Source organism: Pseudophryne corroboree (genome assembly GCF_028390025.1).
Source record: "Pseudophryne corroboree isolate aPseCor3 chromosome 3 unlocalized genomic scaffold, aPseCor3.hap2 SUPER_3_unloc_18, whole genome shotgun sequence".
In the NCBI taxonomy this organism is placed as follows: Eukaryota; Metazoa; Chordata; class Amphibia; order Anura; family Myobatrachidae; genus Pseudophryne; species Pseudophryne corroboree.
Genome location: NW_026967506.1, coordinates 770,668 through 790,211, shown reverse-complemented (window position 1 = coordinate 790,211; position 19,544 = coordinate 770,668). Strand labels below are relative to the sequence as shown.

The 19,544-nt window shown below is 48.4% G+C and overlaps 1 protein-coding gene across 1 annotated transcript in view; it reads left to right on the top strand.

Annotated features, from left to right (window-relative positions):
• The window catches only part of LOC134983565 (lactase/phlorizin hydrolase-like), a 744,668-nt gene that overhangs the window by 3,412 nt on the left and 721,712 nt on the right, over nt 1-19,544 (top strand). The window contains exons 2-8 of the mRNA XM_063949222.1: nt 640-710; nt 2,613-2,726; nt 4,106-4,211; nt 4,845-4,923; nt 6,155-6,824; nt 7,974-8,619; nt 8,708-10,261. Coding sequence (XP_063805292.1) covers nt 640-710; nt 2,613-2,726; nt 4,106-4,211; nt 4,845-4,923; nt 6,155-6,824; nt 7,974-8,619; nt 8,708-10,261 — 3,240 coding nt within the window. The remainder of the gene's footprint in view (nt 1-639; nt 711-2,612; nt 2,727-4,105; nt 4,212-4,844; nt 4,924-6,154; nt 6,825-7,973; nt 8,620-8,707; nt 10,262-19,544) is intronic.

Genomic DNA, 19,544 nt, shown 5'->3' with positions numbered 1-19,544 from the left:
GCTATACAGGTGACCTAGTGCAGAGGCCGCTGAGTGTATACATTATATACATGCCACGTGTATATAAAGTCCATGAGAACCCCCTGTCAGGAATGTGCAGAGTGGCATAGATTACAGATAAGGCTGAAGATAGGATGGCAGGGGCTGGCCATACAATGTGTAGATTACAGATAAGGCTGTACATAGTCCGGCCATACAGTACTTTACATTTGGTGCTCAGAGAGATCAGATGGTTTATTGCACCCAGAGATGGAATTTATGGGCAGAGCAAAGTGCGTATTACAGAGACACCTTGTCAGGAGCTTCATGCAATTATATATGTCAGCAGCGGCTGAGCTCACTGGGGTGGCGGATTATACTGGGGGGACTGCAGTCTATAGATAATATCCGCCACTGTATGTCAGACATAGCAGGCAGTAGTGATGAGGAGAAGAATAATAATAATAATACTGTATATCGCTTATCATCCCCGCCTATTAGTGACCTGTATAAGCAGAGTTCACCTCCAGGCTATAAGATGATGTTTGAGCATGATCTATACATCTGCTGGATGGAAGGACAGGGATCACACTATACTGTGAAGTAATAATTAGAATAATATATGATCGGAACCCACATTTTAGATTTTTGTTTTGTCAGGTGGGAAGATATCTATGGCCCTGGAGCCGGCCCTCTTGGAAACCTGTTTATTACTACGAGGACGTTTCCTGGTAAAGTGACTTGTGATGTTCCTGAATGGGCTGCACATTATACATTGCATTCTGTTTTATAATTCTCACCCGGGTACTGACCCAACTGCTCGTACCTTACCCAACACACAGGGGTATATGGGGGGGTTACGTAGGGCACCAGGGTGGAGGGTAGTGTTGGGCTGTAAAGACCCCAAGGGGGAGGGTATGGTGGGGCTGTACAGACACCAGGGTGGAGGGTAGGGTGGGGCTGTACAGACACCAGTGTGGAGGGTAGGGAGGGGCTGTACAGACACCAGTGTGGGGGGTCGGTGGAGCTGTACAGACACCAGGGTAGAGGGTAGGGTGGGGCTGTACAGACACCAGGGTGGAAGGTAGGGTGGGGCTGTACAGACACCAGGGTGGAAGGTAGGGTGGGGCTGTACAGACACCAGGGTGGAAGGTAGGGTGGAGCTGTACAGACACCAGGGTGGAAGGTAGGGTGGAGCTGTACAGACACCAGGGTGGAAGGTAGGATGGAGCTGTACAGACACCAGGGTGGAAGATAGGGTGGAGCTGTACAGACACCAGGGTGGAAGGTAGGGTGGAGCTGTACAGACACCAGGTTGAAGGGTAGGGTGGAGCTGTACAGACACCAGGGTGGAAGGTAGGGTGGAGCTGTACAGACACCATGGTGGAAGGTAGGGTGGAGCTGTACATACACCAGGGTGGAAGGTAGGGTGGAGCTGTACAGACACCAGGGTGGAGGGTAGGGAGGAGCTGTACATACACCAGGGTGGAAGGTAGGGTGGAGCTCTACAGACACCAGGGTGGAGGGTAGGGAGGAGCTGTACATACACCAGGGTGGCAGGTAGGGTGGAGCTGTACAGACACCAGGGTGGAGGATAGGGTGGAGCTTTACAGACACCAGGGTGGAGGTTAGGGTGGGGCTGTACAGACACCAGGGTGGAGGGTAGGGTGGAGCTGTACAGACACCAGGGTGGAGGGTAGGGTGGAGCTGTAAAGACACCAGGGTGGAAGGTAGGGTGGAGCTGTACAGACACCAGGGTGGAGGGTAGGGTGGAGCTGTACATACACCAGGGTGGAAGGTAGGGTGGAGCTGTACAGACACCAGGGTGGAGGGTAGGGAGGAGCTGTACATACACCAGGGTGGAGGATAGGGTGGAGCTTTACAGACACCAGGGTGGAGGATAGGGTGGAGCTTTACAGACACCAGGGTGGAGGTTAGGGTGGGGCTGTACAGACACCAGGGTGGAGGGTAGGGAGGAGCTGTACATACACCAGGGTGGAAGGTAGGGTGGAGCTGTACAGACACCAGGGTGGAGGGTAGGGAGGAGCTGTACATACACCAGGGTGGAGGGTAGGGTGGAGCTGTACAGACACCAGGGTGGAGGATAGGGTGGAGCTTTACAGACACCAGGGTGAAGGTAGGGTGGAGCTGTACAGACACCAGGGTGGAAGGTAGGGTGGAGCTGTACAGACACCAGGGTGAAGGTAGGGTGGAGCTGTACAGACACCAGGGTGGAAGTTAGGGTGGAGCTGTACAGGCACCAGGGTGGAGGGTAGGGTGGAGCTGTACAGACACCAGGGTGGAGGGTAGGGTGGGGCTGTACAGACACCAGGGTGGAGGGTATGTTTGGGCTGTGGGTGAGGAAACTGCAGCTATGATACAAGAGGTGGTCTGGATTAGAGGACATAGTGCGGTGTAATGTAAGACCAGCGTGTAGTCTCCCATGACATACATGAATCACACAGACATGTATCTGTATTGTACTTACTGTATATTTCCTATACACACGTTACATACATGTTACTGGCAGCTGCGGGTGTGCCCGGGCAGAGGGGCTGTGCCAGGGTACAGGTGTCATTCCTCCGTCACGCTGTATATGTAACACATTATACTGTATATCACTTCTATTGCAGGAAGCGGTAGATTTCCTGGCACTGAACATGGACTACAACTGCCAGAATGCCCAGCAGCCGCAGATGTGGAGGACACGTCAGGTAGATGGTGTAGACGTAGTGGCCACAGCTGAGGTATGAGGAGAGACTGAGGGTTCCTCCCAGTGCATCAGGCTTAGCAGTAAGATTGGGGCCCCTGACCTTATTGCCCAATGCCCACAACCCTTCTCCAGACGTGGGGCTCTTATAGAATATGTCTCAGGGCACTTTAGGGCTTGGTTGGACCCCTCAGTTGCTCTTTTTACAGTAAATCCCAAAGTATTTAAGCAAAGGGTTTTCTCCACTTACTGTGTGGACAGTCTGTGCAGTAGGCCTGGCCGGGTGCCCTTGCCATGTTATAGTACAGACAGCTGCCCCCTATTATGTAGCATCACTGGCCGTATAATTATCCGCAATGCCCTATAATGATCCAGGTAACATCAGTATTACTCAGAGTTCTCTAATTGGGCACTTAGACTGGTACTGATACCATGTATACATTATACTGATATAATGTAATCATTAATATACAGCTTTCTGATTATAGCTCAGCGTGGGTGTGTTTATAGCTCAGCGTGGGTGTGATTATAGCTCAGAGTGGGTGTGATTATAGCTCAGAGTGGGTGTGATTATAGCTCAGAGTGGGTGTGATTATAGCTCAGAGTGGGTGTGATTATAGCTCAGCGTGGGTGTGATTATAGCTCAGAGTGGGTGTGATTATAGCTCGGCGTGGGTGTGATTATAGCTCAGAGTGGGTGTGATTATAGCTCAGCGTGGGTGTGATTATAGCTCAGAGTGGGTGTGATTATAGCTCAGAGTGGGTGTGATTATAGCTCAGCGTGGGTGTGATTATAGCTCAGAGTGGGTGTGATTATAGCTCAGCGTGGGTGTGATTATAGCTCAGCGTGGGTGTGATTATAGCTCAGAGTGGGTGTGATTATATAACTCAGTGTGAATGGGATTATAGCTCAGAGTGGGCGTGGTTATAGCTCAGCGTGGGTGCGGTTATAGCTCAGAGTGGGTGTGATTATAGCTCAGCGTGGGTGTGATTATAGCTCAGAGTGGGTGTGATTATAGCTCAGAGTGGGTGTGATTATAGTTTAGAGTGGGTGTGATCATAGGTCAGAGTTGGTGTGATTATATAACTGAGTGTGAATGGGATTATAGCTCAGAGTGGGCGTGGTTATAGCTCAGCATGGGTGCGGTTATAGGTCAGCGTGGGTGCAGTTATAGGTCAGAGTGGGTGCGGTTATAGGTCAGAGTGGGCATGGTTATAGCTCAGAGTGGGTGTGCTCATAGGTCAGAGTGGGTGTGGTTATAGCTCAGTGTGGTCGTGGTTATAGCTCAGAGTGGGTGTGGTTATAGGTCAGTGTAGGTGTGGTTATCTGCACTAGGGGGATAATGTGGGCGGGGTTATTGCTAGAGACCACATGAGTGTGTAAGGTCCTGAATATGATCTGTGTTGGGTTATGTAGAGCCTGGAGAAGAATCTGGAGACCCTGATATTCAGCCTCTCACTGACTGACTGCAACGTGCTCTCCGAGGACAGGAGACACCTGCTGGCGGGTAACCTAACTGCAGGTGAGAAGGTGCTGTACCCTATAATGTCTGTGTCCCCTGTACGTGTCTAATGTGTGTGTCTGTTCTATGTCTATCCATGTGTCCAATTATTCCTTATCATTATGAGTAACCGTTACTTATATGGCGCCAACATATTCCATGGTGCTTTGCAATCGGGCACAAAGAATAAGTAGCCCATGCAGCAACTGATCACTCCCCGAAGGCATAGTGAGGGCCTGGGGCTAATGTCCCCGACCCCACGTCTGGCCAGTCCCACAGGCCTCAGTAGGTCAGGGGTAGTTAGGCTCTAGCAGATACAGCCACGGGGAATTATCACACAGACCCAGGGCGGGGGTGGGGGGGGGATATACTGTGCCTCGGCCATTGCGCCTCGGTGGGGATGAACCTGACATTTTACGCTGTAGTGAAATTAAAACCAAAATGCGTCAACTTTGTGTTGGTTACTAGCAGCGCCCGTCTCAGGCTGACACATGGCGAGACGTAGCTGTCCGTCTCGCTCTAAGACTGTAAGTGATCTTGTAACAATTCACTTTTTCCTGACTATTCCCAACGTCTATGTAACGCGACGTCTGTATACACCCTGTACGGGCGTCCTCTACCTGCCCCACCTTCTCTGTGTTTATCATTTCACAGGGTTTGCCGCCACGTTTGCCGCATTCTCCGGATATGACCTCAGCTATTTCTTACCGGCATCTCCTGGAGGAAGAGGAAGGTACCGTATGTCCCATTGTCATTATTAATATTAAAATTGTATTTTCACAAAAGTCATTCAAGAGTGAGAACCGAGGGGAAGAAAATGTTACTGTTATGATTGGGAGTAGATGCCTGGGCAGCAGTCTGGATATGAGATGGATATAGTAGTTTGGCCAGATACGTGGAACAACTGTAATGACTGTGTTACTAAGGCAACCAGGTAGTACAAGGTGGCACTCACGTGATTACACTTGCCCAGCAGTCTTTTAGCCTCCTGCAATGCTAGGCTTCACCTTTACCAGCCGCGTTTCCAGGGTGAATTAGGTCCACCTCATACTCAGATGCCCCCAGGACTTATGGATGGACAAGTCAACTATAGGAGTCTGGGCAAGAGTAAAACACAAGTGCAGAGAGATGCTCACTGAATGCTACCTTAATTAAGCTGACCAATTCACAAGCTAGGAAAAGTAACATAATCTAAGTGAGTGCAACACTGCACAGGATGGTATTAGCAAATGAGCATAAATGTATGTAAATGCAACAATGCATTAGATGGTATTAGCAACTAGACATAGACTGTATATCAATGCAACAATGCACAAGATAATATTAGCAAATAAACACAAACTGTATGTGAATGCAACAATGCATAGGGTGGTATAAGCAAATAAGTACAAGCACTGAATAACTTAGCAGTGAATTCCTTAGGGAACTAGGCAGAGCAAGGCAAGGTACAGATAACAAGATTACTTAGCTGCATGAGTCCCCTATATTCTAGGCAAGGCAGGACAAAGCAAGGCAAGGCAAGTTAATGAACTCAGGATTCTAGCAGGACAGGGTATACAGGATTCAAACTGGACTGATTATCACAAGTAATGTAATAGCACCAACTGCACAAGTTCAAGATACAACCATAGGACAGGGAATGGACACAGGAACAAGAAGCTATCACTGGTGTCAGGTGAAGGGCAAGCTGGGTAATAAAGGGAACAGGTCCCAATCAGGATGGCTGGAAAAGAGCAAGCCTCCTGAACACTGATTAACTGCAGCTGGGACACAAGACACAAGGTCATGGCCTAATTATCTGATAGGTGAAACTGCACAGACCATACATACAGGAGACAGGCTGCAGTTACACAGAACACAGACAGGAATGAGCCACAGCGGTGGCTCATGACAGTTGCACTCTGTGCTGTCCCCTGTACTGTAGCTTGGTGCTACACGCTGATTTTCTGTCTTCTCTTTTGTAGCTCAGAGAGACCACTGGCATCATCCTCTCGCACTGCCTACACCACAGTTTGGGAAAGATTTGCCGGTCAGACCCCAGCAGAGAGAGATTCCGTCTTACAGGACTTATTCCCCAATGGCTTCCTGTGGGGCTCATCCTCTGCAGCTTTCAGAGTAGAAGGAGGCTGGGCTGAGGGGGGAAAAGGAGAATCTATATGGGACATATATGGACAGCGAGGACACAGTGATAACAACGCAACAGCAAACGTGGCCTGTGACAGCTACCACAAGACGGACTATGACGTGTATCTCCTGAAGGCTTCGCAGTCCAATATCTATCACTTCTCCATCTCCTGGTCCAGGATATTCCCGACAGGGCAGAAGTCCACAATCAGCTCGGCCGGTGTGAGATACTACAACACCCTAATTAACAGACTGCTGGAAGAAAATATTACACCAATGGTGACTTTGTACCACTGGGACTTACCTCAAGCCTTGCAGGAGATCGGGGGTTGGCAGAACGAGAGCATCACGGACGCATTTGCCGAATATGCGGACTTCTGCTTTAGCAAGTTTGGAGATCGGGTGAAACATTGGATAACGTTCCATGAGCCCTGGGTCGTTAGCTATGCCGGTTACGGCACCGGGGAACATGCACCTGGGATTAAAGATCCAGGAGATGCCTCATTCAAGGTACACACAGGATAGGTTTGTCTATTGTGTCATTGTGGTAGATTTACAGGATTATGCAATAGTAAGGCTGTATGAATAAAAATGAGATATAGATATAGCGCAAACTCCTGTGGGGATGGAGTAAGATGTATATGATTAGTTCTCCGAAGGAGCTGGTCACAATCCAAGTGTCAAGTCAAACTGACCCAATCGTGGTCACACAATCCATATTGAATCTCCTTAATTTCAAAAAGTCAAAGGCCAGGAAATCTTCTATATCCTCAATATATAGACTGTATAACTTACTTCTCCTCTCTCTGTTCCACTAGTCTCCGTGATTGGTTATCTCAGAAAAACAGAGGGGATAGACATAGTGTAATACAGCGTTATTAAGGATGAGATAAAAATTCATTTCATTTCACTTCACCAACCTAGACTATTTTGTGCAGATCCATCACATAAAATTCAGTTACAGGTTGCAATGTAACAAAATAGGTAAAAAGCCGGGTGGGGGGGCGAATACTTTAACAAGGCACTGTATATAATTGCAAAGTGCAATGTGTGATATTACCTATACAGAGCTGTCTGTAAATGTGAGCTGTGACCAGGACTGCAGAGCTAGCAGCCAATCACATCATCGTTGTCAGCACGGACTTTGCACTCATAAGAGGTGGATCTGCAGCTCCTTCAACTCTAATGATAAGTTTGTGAACACTCCCTTACAGTACTGGGCTACAGCAGCCAGCTCATTGGCTCCCCCATTCTCAGTGGCCATAGTCACAGCAGGGAGCCGGAGCCCTCTCCATTGTACTGCAAATGCTCTGCAGGAAAAACGCCCAACTCTACATGAGCACTTCTGCGTGTTTCTGCTATGAGGTCAGGTGATAAGAAAACGGTGGGAAAGATGGTAGATGGTGGATCCAATAGTAGGCTCTCCCATTACACTATTGACTGCATATGTGGTGAGGATCTAGAGGACCTCCAGACCACCATGGGAGGTCAGCAGATCCCTCTTCCTTCCCCACAGGGTACCGGATCATCCTTAGATAGTCTTAGAGAACGAGGACAGGATGGGAAATGCCCCATAGTGCCCTCCCCATAGAGGTAGGTGAGGAAACTGCATCACAATGTTGCCCAGGAAGGAGATGTTCTGATCTGTTTTGTCCATAGGTGTCTCACAACATAGTAAAAGCACATGCTAAGGCCTGGCATGTGTACCATGACCAGCACCGACCACTACAGCGAGGTCAGCTGGGAATCTCCCTGAATTCCGACTGGGCAGAGCCAAAGACCCCGACTAATCCAGAGGATGTGAGTGCGGCAGAGAGGTACTTGCACTTCATGCTGGGCTGGTTTGCCCATCCCATTCTGGTCAGTGGGGACTACCCTGAGGTCCTTAAGGCACAAGTGCAGCAGAAACATGAGCAGTGTCCCAGTACCGTGGCTCAGCTGCCCACATTCACAGAGGCAGAGAAGTCCTATATCCGGGGCACAGCTGACTTCCTGGGCATCTCCCACTATACGTCCCGGCTGGTCAATGCCTCTCTCAGCGACAGCTGTGCAGCTGAGTATAATGACATCGGAGGGTTTTCCCCACACGTGGACCCTTCGTGGCCTCTCACCTCCTCTCCATGGATCTCTGTGGTCCCATGGGGTCTCAGGAGGCTTCTGAACTTCATAAAGGAGGAGTACGTGAAAGAGAATGTTCCAATATACATAACAGGCAATGGGATGGCAACACCCTACACCGGAGAGGTGTTCAATGACACAGCGCGTGTGAAGTATCTGACTGCCTACATCAACGAGGCCCTGAAAGGTACCTACATGTTTGTAATTATTCAGACTTATCAGTTTTGTGTGCTAATAATTGTTCTGACGTTCCCTCTCCCCTTATCTCCTTGCAGCTGTTAGGAGTGACAATGTATCTGTAAGCTCATATATAGTCCGGTCCCTTCTGGACGGCTATGAGGGACCTGACGGATATAGCCAGAGATTCGGTTTACATTACGTAAACTTTGAAGATGCGAACAGACCAAGGACTCCAAAAAAATCAGCCTATTTGTTTTCCAGCATTGTGGAAAATAATGGTTTCCCAAGGACCTCATGGACCAGGACAGCTACAAATGCAAGAAGGTCACATTCAAAGAAGTTACCAACTCTGCCGGCGTCTGATGTCCCCTCAAAGGCCAAAGTAATATGGGAAAGGTTTTCTGGGCAAACATACTTTGAAAGAGACATGTACCATTATTCCACAGTCTCAGATGTTTTCCAATGGGGGGTCTCCACCTCTGCTTATCAGGTTGAAGGGGGATGGAACATAGATGGAAGAGGGCCTAGTATTTGGGACACATTTTCACATGTCCCAGGAAATATCTATGAAAATCACAATGGGGACATAGCTTGTGATAGTTATCACCAACTGGATGCTGACCTGTACATGCTGAGAGGCCTAGGAGTTAACAGCTACCGATTCTCCATCTCGTGGTCTAGAATCTTCCCAACCGGACAAGGTGCAGTCAATGATAAGGGTGTTGAGTATTATAATAGACTTATTGATGGCCTACTGGCAAACAACATCTCTCCAATGGTCACCCTTTACCACTTTGATCTTCCCCAAGCTCTGCAAGACTTGGGTGGTTGGGAAAAGGAAGTAGTACTTGATGCATTCCATAACTATGCAGACTTTTGTTTTAAAACATTTGGAGATAGGGTCAAGTTTTGGATGACATTTCACCAACCCCATACTATTGTAACTGCTAGTTATGGGATTGGTCGGTATCCGCCTGGAGTGAAGGATGACCCGGGTTCAGCTCCGTACAGAGTTGCTCACAATCTTCTGAAAGTCCATGCCAGGGTCTATCATACATATGATGAGACTTACCGAGGAAGCCAGGGAGGTGTAATCTCTGTTAGCCTAAACACAAACTGGGTGGAGCCCAAAGACCCCACGGAACCCAGAGACATAGAAGCTGCGGACCGATACTTGCAGTTTACACTGGGGTGGTTTGCACACCCGATTTTCAAAAATGGGGACTATCCAGAGGCCATGAAATGGCAGGTGGCCAATAAAAGTGAGCTTCAGGGTCTCAAGTCTTCCAGGCTTCCAGCATTTACAGATGAAGAAAAGGCCTACATCCAGGGAACAGCTGATGTCTTCTCAATCAACATTTACACCACAAAAATAGTTCAGCACAAACCTATGAGGCTAAGTCCTCCATCATTCGAAGCCGATATTGATATTGCAGAAGAGTTTCATGGAGACTGGCCACAAACAGCAGCCGAAAGCCAAAGGGCAGTATCTTGGGGGCTCAGGAGGCTGCTTAACTGGGTGAAAGAAGAATATGGACATGTTGAAGTCTACATCACTGAGAATGGAGTTCCAATGGGCCCTAACACTGATTTTGATGACACCGCCCGAGTATTCTATCACAAGACGTATATTGATGAAGCCTTGAAAGGTGAGACCTAATTATATATGTTTTGCCGATTGTAATTTACTCCGATATATTAGAAGATCTTCTAGCTGGATGGTTGGATGATAGTTGGTGTACGAGGCCAGCTGAAGCCTTACAGATATCAAGTATTCTGAGTACACTTTATGTCACGTCCAGGAGAGGGAGTTTAAGGTATAATTTATGTTAATCTGTAGACGACAATTTATCAAAAAAATCTTGATGATCACTTTGACTGGGCGTATCTGTGGCTTCGGTCACAATGCAACCTGCTCTTACTGAAATGTATTCCATGTGTCCTTTTAAGTAGCCAGTGACACCCCCTAGTGGTTACTTAAAAATATACAGGTCATTTAATTTATTTTAAACTAGTTACACTTTGAAATAACATTTTCCTGTCTATTTTGCTATCCAGGAAAGTACATGATCAAGAACAAGGGCAGATTTATCATGTGTGCAGGGTGTGGGGCCCTTGAGTCCAGGGGAGCCCCACACTGCAGACACTTCACCCATCTCTCTGGAGTTCCGCTCTAGATGACACAGGGAAGATGGTGTTTCGCACGTGCAGTAAGGAACTCATGGGGAACATGGCCCGAGCACCATTTTCCCTGAGTCCAGTACTGCAAATGAGGAGGCGGCCTGCGTGGAGACTGCACATGGGCCCCCATCCTCTCAGCCCCATATCATGCAATTCGTGTTAGTTCAATGCATGAACGTATTTGGCTCTGTGTGAGGGCGGGGTCAGACAGGGGCTTTGTGTCGTCAATACGTCATTACTACAGTAACCCAGTATTTATACTTACGTTAATACAAGACCGATTTTCCTCTCTCCATTGCAACAGTCTGCAATGGCCAATTCTGGCTCCCAATTCATATTACCTCACCTAGCCTACAAAGCCCAACATAACATTCTCTCCCTCTCGCTCCAGCAGAAGTTCCTCTGACCTGCACCCTGCATCCTCTCTGGTAACCACCTCTTTCTTCAGACCAAAAACCTTCCATACCCCTATCCACTGATGACATTCCCTATCACGGCTGATAAAACACCCAAGGAAAAATGAGAGGGAAGAGCATTACCATAAATGACCCTCAACAATCTATAGTCACTCCTGAGGTAGCCATCTTGGTTAGCGTCTTGTACCTAGCCTTTGTGTTCTACCCGTCCTCACATCTGTAATGAAAACAGATGACCTCAGTGAAATTACTGGCTGTTACCAGCATACAGAACTCACCTACCTAATCTCTCTCTAACCTACTGATACTCTCGGGAAGTGCTGAGCCTGAACACTTCCCTTCCTTACCCTAACCCAACTCATTATCACAAGATACAACACAAACGTTAACAAGAGAAGCAGTGTTCGGCCTCTGCTTGGGAGGTTTTGGCCATTGCCAGGAGTAGAAAGGCCAATGATAGACTAGAGCCTCAGACTGAGAGACTTAGTGCCTGTGACTTGCTGAGTCCCCGAGGATAAAGATGCTAGGGTCTCTGAGGCTTGTGGCTCATAACTGCTTGTGACCTGTGGCCTGAGCTTGGGATCTGAATCCATGTAAGGAGAATGAGGACTGTGTTGACCATAGATCCTAGGGCTGATGGAGGAGGCCTGAGGACTGGGATAACTATAGGCCCTTGGGGCTTCCTATGGGGCCCGGGGACTGAATTTGGGGCCTGGGATTGCTGGATGACGCCTGGGGACTGGGCTGACTATGGGGCCTGGAGGCTGCTGGATAAGGCCTAGGAAGTGGGTAATGAGGTGACGAGGCCTGTGACTGAGCTATGAGACTTTGGCTGACCATGGGGCCTGCGGCTCACTACAGGCCCTTGTGGTTGCTGGGTAAGACCTGGAGCTGACTCTGGGGCCTGGGATTGCTGGATCAAGCCTAGGGACTGGGCTGACTATAAGGCCTGGAGGCTGCTGGATAAGGCCTAGGAACTGCACAATGAGGCGGCGAGGCCTGTGACTGGGCTGTGAGACTTTGGCTGACTATGGGGCCTGTGGCTAACTACAGGACCTTGTGGCTGCTGGGTAATACCTGGATCTGACTCTGGGGCATGGGATTGCTGGATGAGGCCTGGGGACTGGGCTAACTATTGGGCCTGGAGGCTGCTGGATAAGGCCTAGGAACTGTATAATGAGGAGACGAGGCCTGTGACTAGGCTATGATACTTTGGCTGACCATGGGGCCTGCGGCTAACTACAGGACCTTGTGGCTGCTGGGTAAGACCTGGAGCTGACTCTGGGGCTTGGGGCTGCTGGATGAGGCCAGGGGTAGAAAGGCCAATGATACACTATGACCTCAGACTAAAGAAGCTCAATGCCTGGGACATGCTGAGTCCTTGTGCCTTTGTGGGGCTAAGCCTGAGGCTAAAGAGGCTAGGGTTTGCAGTTGGGGTCTCAGTGGCCTGTGGTTCTTGACTGCTTGTGAACTATGGACTGAGATTGGGATCTGATGTTATGAAAGGGGAATGGGCTGGCTATAGGTCCTGGGCTGTTGAAGATGGCCTGTGGACTGGGAGGACCTATGGTGTATGTTGGATAAGTTTTGGGGCTGACTATGGTGCCTAGGGGCTGCTGGATGAGACCTGGGGCTTCTGGATGAAGTCTGATAAATGCGATGGCTATGGGAAAGTGGAGCTTCCTATGGGTTCTGGAGGCTGCTGAATAAGGCCCAGAAGCTGCTGGAAGAGGTGGCTCTAGGCCTTTGGCTGACTTTGAGGCCTGGAGGCTGACTTTGGGGGTTGGAAGCTGTTGGATAAGACCTGATAACTAGGATATGGGACATTGGATGACTGTGGGACATGGGCTTAACAATGGAACCTTGTGGCTGCTGGGTTATACCTGAAGTTAACTTTGGGGTCTGGGGCTGACTATCGGGCCTGGTAGCTGTTGGATAAGGCCTGATGACTGGGCTATGGGACTTTGGATGACTATGTGAGCTGGGCCTGACTACAGGACTTTGTGGCTGCTGGGTAAGACCTGGAGTTGACTTACCAGTACTGGGGATTCTGGATGAGGCCAGGAGTAGAGAGGTCAATGATAGACTAGGACCTCAAATGGTCAGATGAATAAACATTAGTGCCTGGGGTATGCTAAGTCCTTGTGCCTTGGGGTGGCTATGCCTGGGGTTGAAGGGGCTATAGTCTGCAGTTGGGGTCTTGGTGGGTGGAAAGCAATTTGCAACTGACAGAAAAGTTCAGCAAGCCATCATGTACTGGCTTCAGGTGCCTAACTCCAATTTCTTCTATGACGGTGTAGATGCCTTGCCATACTGTTGGAACAAATGCTTAGACTAGTATGGGGATTACAGTATGTGGAAAAAGAATCTGTACCAAGGCCATACTATTGATTATACGGGTGTGATATGCTATCCCGGCGGTTGGGATGTCGACGGTCACATGACTGACTGCGGCATCCCAACTTTTAAAATGCTGCCAGGGGCAGGGTAATTAATTTAACAGGGTAATTAATTTACCCCTCCCTGACCCCTACCCTAACCCGCCTGAGTTGGCAGGTAAGCCTAAGGACACAGGGATGGTAGCTACGGCTAAGATCACAGGTAGTGGTGGCTAGGGCTAAGATCACAGGGGGTGGTGGCTACAGCTAAAATCACAGGAAGTGGTGGCAAGGGCTAAGATCACAGGGGGTGGTGGCTAGAGCTAAGATCACAGGGGGTGGTAGCTAGGGCTAAGATCACAAGGGGTGGTGGCTAGGGCTAAGATCACAAGGGGTGGTGGCTACGGCTAAGATCACAGGGGGTGGTGGCTAGGGCTAAGATCACAGGGAGTGGTAGCTAGGGCTAAGATCACAGGGGGTGGTGGCTAGAGCTAAGATCACAGGGGGTGGTAGCTAGGGCTAAGATCACAAGGGGTGGTGGCTAGGGCTAAGATCACAAGGGGTGGTGGCTACGGCTAAGATCACAGGGGGTGGTGGCTAGGGCTAAGATCACAGGGAGTGGTAGCTAGGGCTAAGATCACAGGGGGTGGTGGCAAGGGCTAAGATCACAGGGGGTGGTGGCTAGGGCTAAGATCACAGGGAGTGGTGGCTAGGGCTAAGATCACAGGGGGTGGTGGCTACGGCTAAGATCACTAAGATCACAGGGGGTGGTTGCTAGGGCTAAGATCACAGTGAGTGGTAGCTAGGGCTAAGATCACAGGGAGAGGTGGCTAGGGATAAGATCACAGGGGGTGGTGGCTACGGCTAAGATCACAGGGGGGGGTGGCTAGGGCTAAGATCACAGGGGGTGGTGGCTAGGGCTAAGATCACAGAGAGTGGTAGCTAGGGCTAAGATCACAGGGAATGGTGGCTAGGGCTAAGATCACAGGGAATGGTGGCTAGGGCTAAGATCACAGGGAGTGGTAGCTAGGGTTAAGATCACAGGGGGTGGTGGCTACGGCTAAGATCACAGGGGGTGGTGGTTACAGCTAAGATCACAGGGGGTGGTGGCTACGGCTAAGATCACAGGGAGTGGTGGCTATGGCTAAGATCACAGGGGGTTGTGTCTACGGCTAAGATCACAGGGAGTGGTGGCTAGGGCTAGGATCACAGGGGGTTGTGGCTACAGCTAAGATCACAGGGGGTGGTGGCTATGGCTAAGATCACAGGGGTGGTGGCCATGGCTAAGATCACAGGGGTGGTGGCTAGGGCTAAGATCACAGGGACTGGTGGTAAGGGCTAAGATCACAGGGAGTGGTGGCTAGGGCTAAGATCACAGGGGTGGTGGCTAGGACTAAGATCACAGGGGGTGGTGGTGGCTAGGGCTATGATCACAGGGGGTGGTGGCCACGGCTAAGATCACAGGGAATGGTGGCTAGGGCTATGATCACAGGGGGTGGTGGCTAGGGCTAAGATCACAGGGAATGGTGGCTACGGCTAACCCTTCCTCTGCTGTGTAACCGTGTTCCATCCCCCCCCCCCCCCCCCCCCCCCATAGATTATGCTTCTATCAAAACCATTTCTTTTATTTATTATCTGTATAGTTTATTGAACACAGTATGTTCTTGGATGCGTACCAGCTTGGCAGGAGTCTCGGAACTCCGACCGTCTCGCAGTTCAATACATCATGCCCCATACCTCCATACGTTTCCTTGTACTGTACCACTACCAACATTACTAATGATCCTCACCTATCCCATGTACTGTACAACTACCAACATTATTACTGCTCCTCACCTATCCCCTGTACTGTACCTCTACCAACATTATTACTGCTCCTCACCTATCTCCTGTACTGTACCACTACCAACATTCTTACTGCTCCTCACCTATCTTCTGTACTGTACCACTACCAACATTATTACTGCTCCACACCTATCCCATGTACTGTACCACTACCAACATTATTACTGCTCCTCACCTATCCCATGTACTGTACCACTACCAACATTATTACTGCTCCTCACCTATCCCCTGTACTGTACAACTTCCAACATTCTTACTGTTCCTCACCTATCCCCTGTACTGTACCACTACCAACATTATTACTGCTCCTCACCTATCTCCTGTACTGTACCACTACTAACATTATTACTGCTCCGCACCTATCTCCTGTACTGTACCACTACCAACATTATTACTGCTCCTCACCTATCCCCTGTACTGTACCACTACCAACATTATTACTGCTCCTCATCTATCTCCTGTACTGTACCACTACCAACATTATTACTGCTCCTCACCTATCCCCTGTACTGTACCACTACCAACATTATTACTGCTCCTCACCTATCCCCTGTACTGTACCACTACCAACATTATTACTGCTCCTCACCTATCCCCTGTACTGTACCACTACCAACATTATTACTGCTCCTCACCTATCCCCTGTACTGTACAACTTCCAACATTCTTATTGCTCCTCACCTATCCCCTGTACTGTACCTCTACCAACATTATTACTGCTCCTCATCTATCTCCTGTACTGTACCACTACCAACATTATTACTGCTCCTCACCTATCCCCTGTACTGTACAACTTCCAACATTAATACTGCTCCTCACCTATCCCCTGTACTGTACCTCTACCAACATTATTACTGCTCCTCACCTATCTCCTGTACTGTACCACTACCAACATTATTACTGCTCCTCACCTATCCCCTGTACTGTACCACTACCAACATTATTACTACTACTAACCTATCCCCTGTACTGTACTACTACAAACATTATTACTGCTCCTCACCTATCCCCTGTACTGTACCACTACCAACAATATTACTGCTCCTCACCTATCCCCTGTACTGTACCACTACCAACATTATTACTGCTCCTCACCTATCCCCTGTACTGTACCACTACCAACATTATTACTGCTCCTCACCTATCTCCTGTACTGTACCACTACCAACATTATTACTGCTACTCACCTTTCCCCTGTACTGTATTACTACCAACATTATTACTGCTCCTCACCTATCCTCTGCACTGTACCACTACCAACATTATTACTGCTCCTCACCTATCCCCTGTACTGTACCACTACCAACATTATTACTACTACTCACCTATCCCCTGTACTGTACTACTACCAACATTATGACTGCTCCTCACCTATCCCCTGTACTGTACCACTACCAACATTATTACTGCTCCTCACCTATCCCCTGTACTGTACCACTACCAACATTATTACTGCTCCTCACCTATCCCCTGTACTGTACCACTACCAACATTATTACTGCTCCTCGCCTATCCCCTGTACTGTAACACTTCCAACATTATTACTGCTCCTCACCTATCCCCTGTACTGTACCACTACCAACATTATTACTGCTACTCACCTATCCCCTGTACTGTACTACTACCAACATTATTACTGCTCCTCACCTATCCCCTGTACTGTACCACTACCAACAATATTACTGCTCCTGACCTATCCCCTGTACTGTACCACTACCAACATTATTACTGCTCCTCACCTATCCCCTGTACTGTACCTCTACCAACATTATTACTGCTCCTCACCTATCTCCTGTACTGTACCACTACCAACAATTATTACTGCTACTCACCTATCCCCTGTACTGTACCTCTACCAACATTATTACTGCTCATCACCTATCTCCTGTACTGTACCACTACCAACATTATTACTTCTTCTCACCTATCCTCTGTACTGTACCACTACCAACATTATTACTGCTCCTCATCTATCCCCTGCACTGTACCACTACCAACATTATTACAGCTACTCACCTATCCCCTGTACTGTACTACTACCAACATTATTACTGCTCCTCACCTATCCCCTGTACTGTACCACTACCAACATTATAACTGCTCCTGACCTATCCCCTGTACTGTACCACTACCAACATTATTACTGCTCCTCACCTATCCCCTGTACTGTACCACTACCAACATTATTACTGCTTCTCGCCTATCCCCTGTACTGTAACACTTCCAACATTATTACTGCTCCTCACCTATCCCCTGTACTGTACCACTACCAACATTATTACTGCTACTCACCTATCCCCTGTACTGTACTACTACCAACATTAATACTGCTCCTCACCTATCCCCTGTACTGTACCACTACCAACAATATTACTGGTCCTGACCTATCCCCTGTACTGTACCACTACCAACATTATTACTGCTCCTCACCTATCCCCTGTACTGTACCTCTACCAACATTATTACTGCTCCTCACCTATCTCCTGTACTGTACCACTACCAACAATTATTACTGCTACTCACCTATCCCCTGTACTGTACATCTACCAACATTATTACTGCTCATCACCTATCTCCTGTACTGTACCACTACCAACATTATTACTTCTCCTCACCTATCCCCTGTACTGTACCACTACCAACAATATTACTGCTCCTCATCTATCCCCTGCACTGTACCACTACCAACATTATTACTGCTACTCACCTATCCCCTGTACTGTACTACTACCAACATTATTACTGCGCCTCACCTATCCCCTGTACTGTACCACTACCAACATTATAACTGCTCCTGACCTATCCCCTGTACTGTACCACTACCAACATTACTACTGCTCCTTGCCTATCCCCTGTACTGTACCACTACCAACATTATTACTGCTCCTCACCTATCCCCTGTACTGTACCACTACCAACATTATTACTGCTCCTCACCTATCCCCTGTACTGTACCTCTACCAACATTATTACTGCTCATCACCTATCTCCTGTACTGTACCACTACCAACATTATTACTTCTCCTCACCTATCCCCTGCACTGTACCACTACCAACATTATTACTGCTCCTCATCTATCCCCTGCACTGTACCACTACCAACATTATTACTGCTCCTCACCTATCCCCTGCACTGTACCACTACCAACATTATCACTGCTCCTCATCTATCCCCTGCACTGTACCACTACCAACATTATTACTGCTCTTCACCTATCCCCTCTACTGTACCACTACCAACATTATTACTTCTCACCTATCCCCTGTACTGTACCACTACCAACATTATTACTGCTCCTCATCTATCCCCTGCACTGTACCACTTCCAACATTATTACTGCTCTTCACCTATCCCCTGTACTGTACCACGACCAACGTTATTACTGCTCATCACCTATCCCCTGTACTGTACCACTACCAACATTATTACTGCTCCTCGCCTATCCCCTGTACTGTAACACTACCAACATTATTACTGCTCCTCACCTATCCCCTGTTCTGTACCACTACCAACATTATTACTGCTACTCACCTATCCCCTGTACTGTACTGTACTAATACCAACATTATTACTGCTCCTCACCTATCCCCTGTACTGTACCACTACCAACAATATTACTGCTCCTGACCTATCCCCTGTACTGTACCACTACCAACATTATTACTGCTCCTCACCTATCCCTTGTACTGTACCTCTACCAACATTATTACTACTCCTCACCTATCTCCTGTACTGTACCACTACCAACAATTATTACTGCTACTCACCTATCCCCTGTACTGTACCTCTACCAACATTATTACTGCTCATCACCTATCTCCTGTACTGTACCACTACCAACATTATTACTTCTCCTCACCTATCCCCTGTACTGTACCACTACCAACATTATTACTGCTCCTGACCTATCCCCTGTACTGTACCACTACCAACATTATTACTGCTCCTCACCTATCCCCTGTACTGTACCACTACCAACATTATTACTGCTCCTCATCTATCACCTGCACTGTACCACTACCAACATTATTACTGCTACTCACCTATCCCCTGTACTGTATTACTACCAACATTATTACTGCTCCTCTCCTATTCCCTGTACTGTACAACT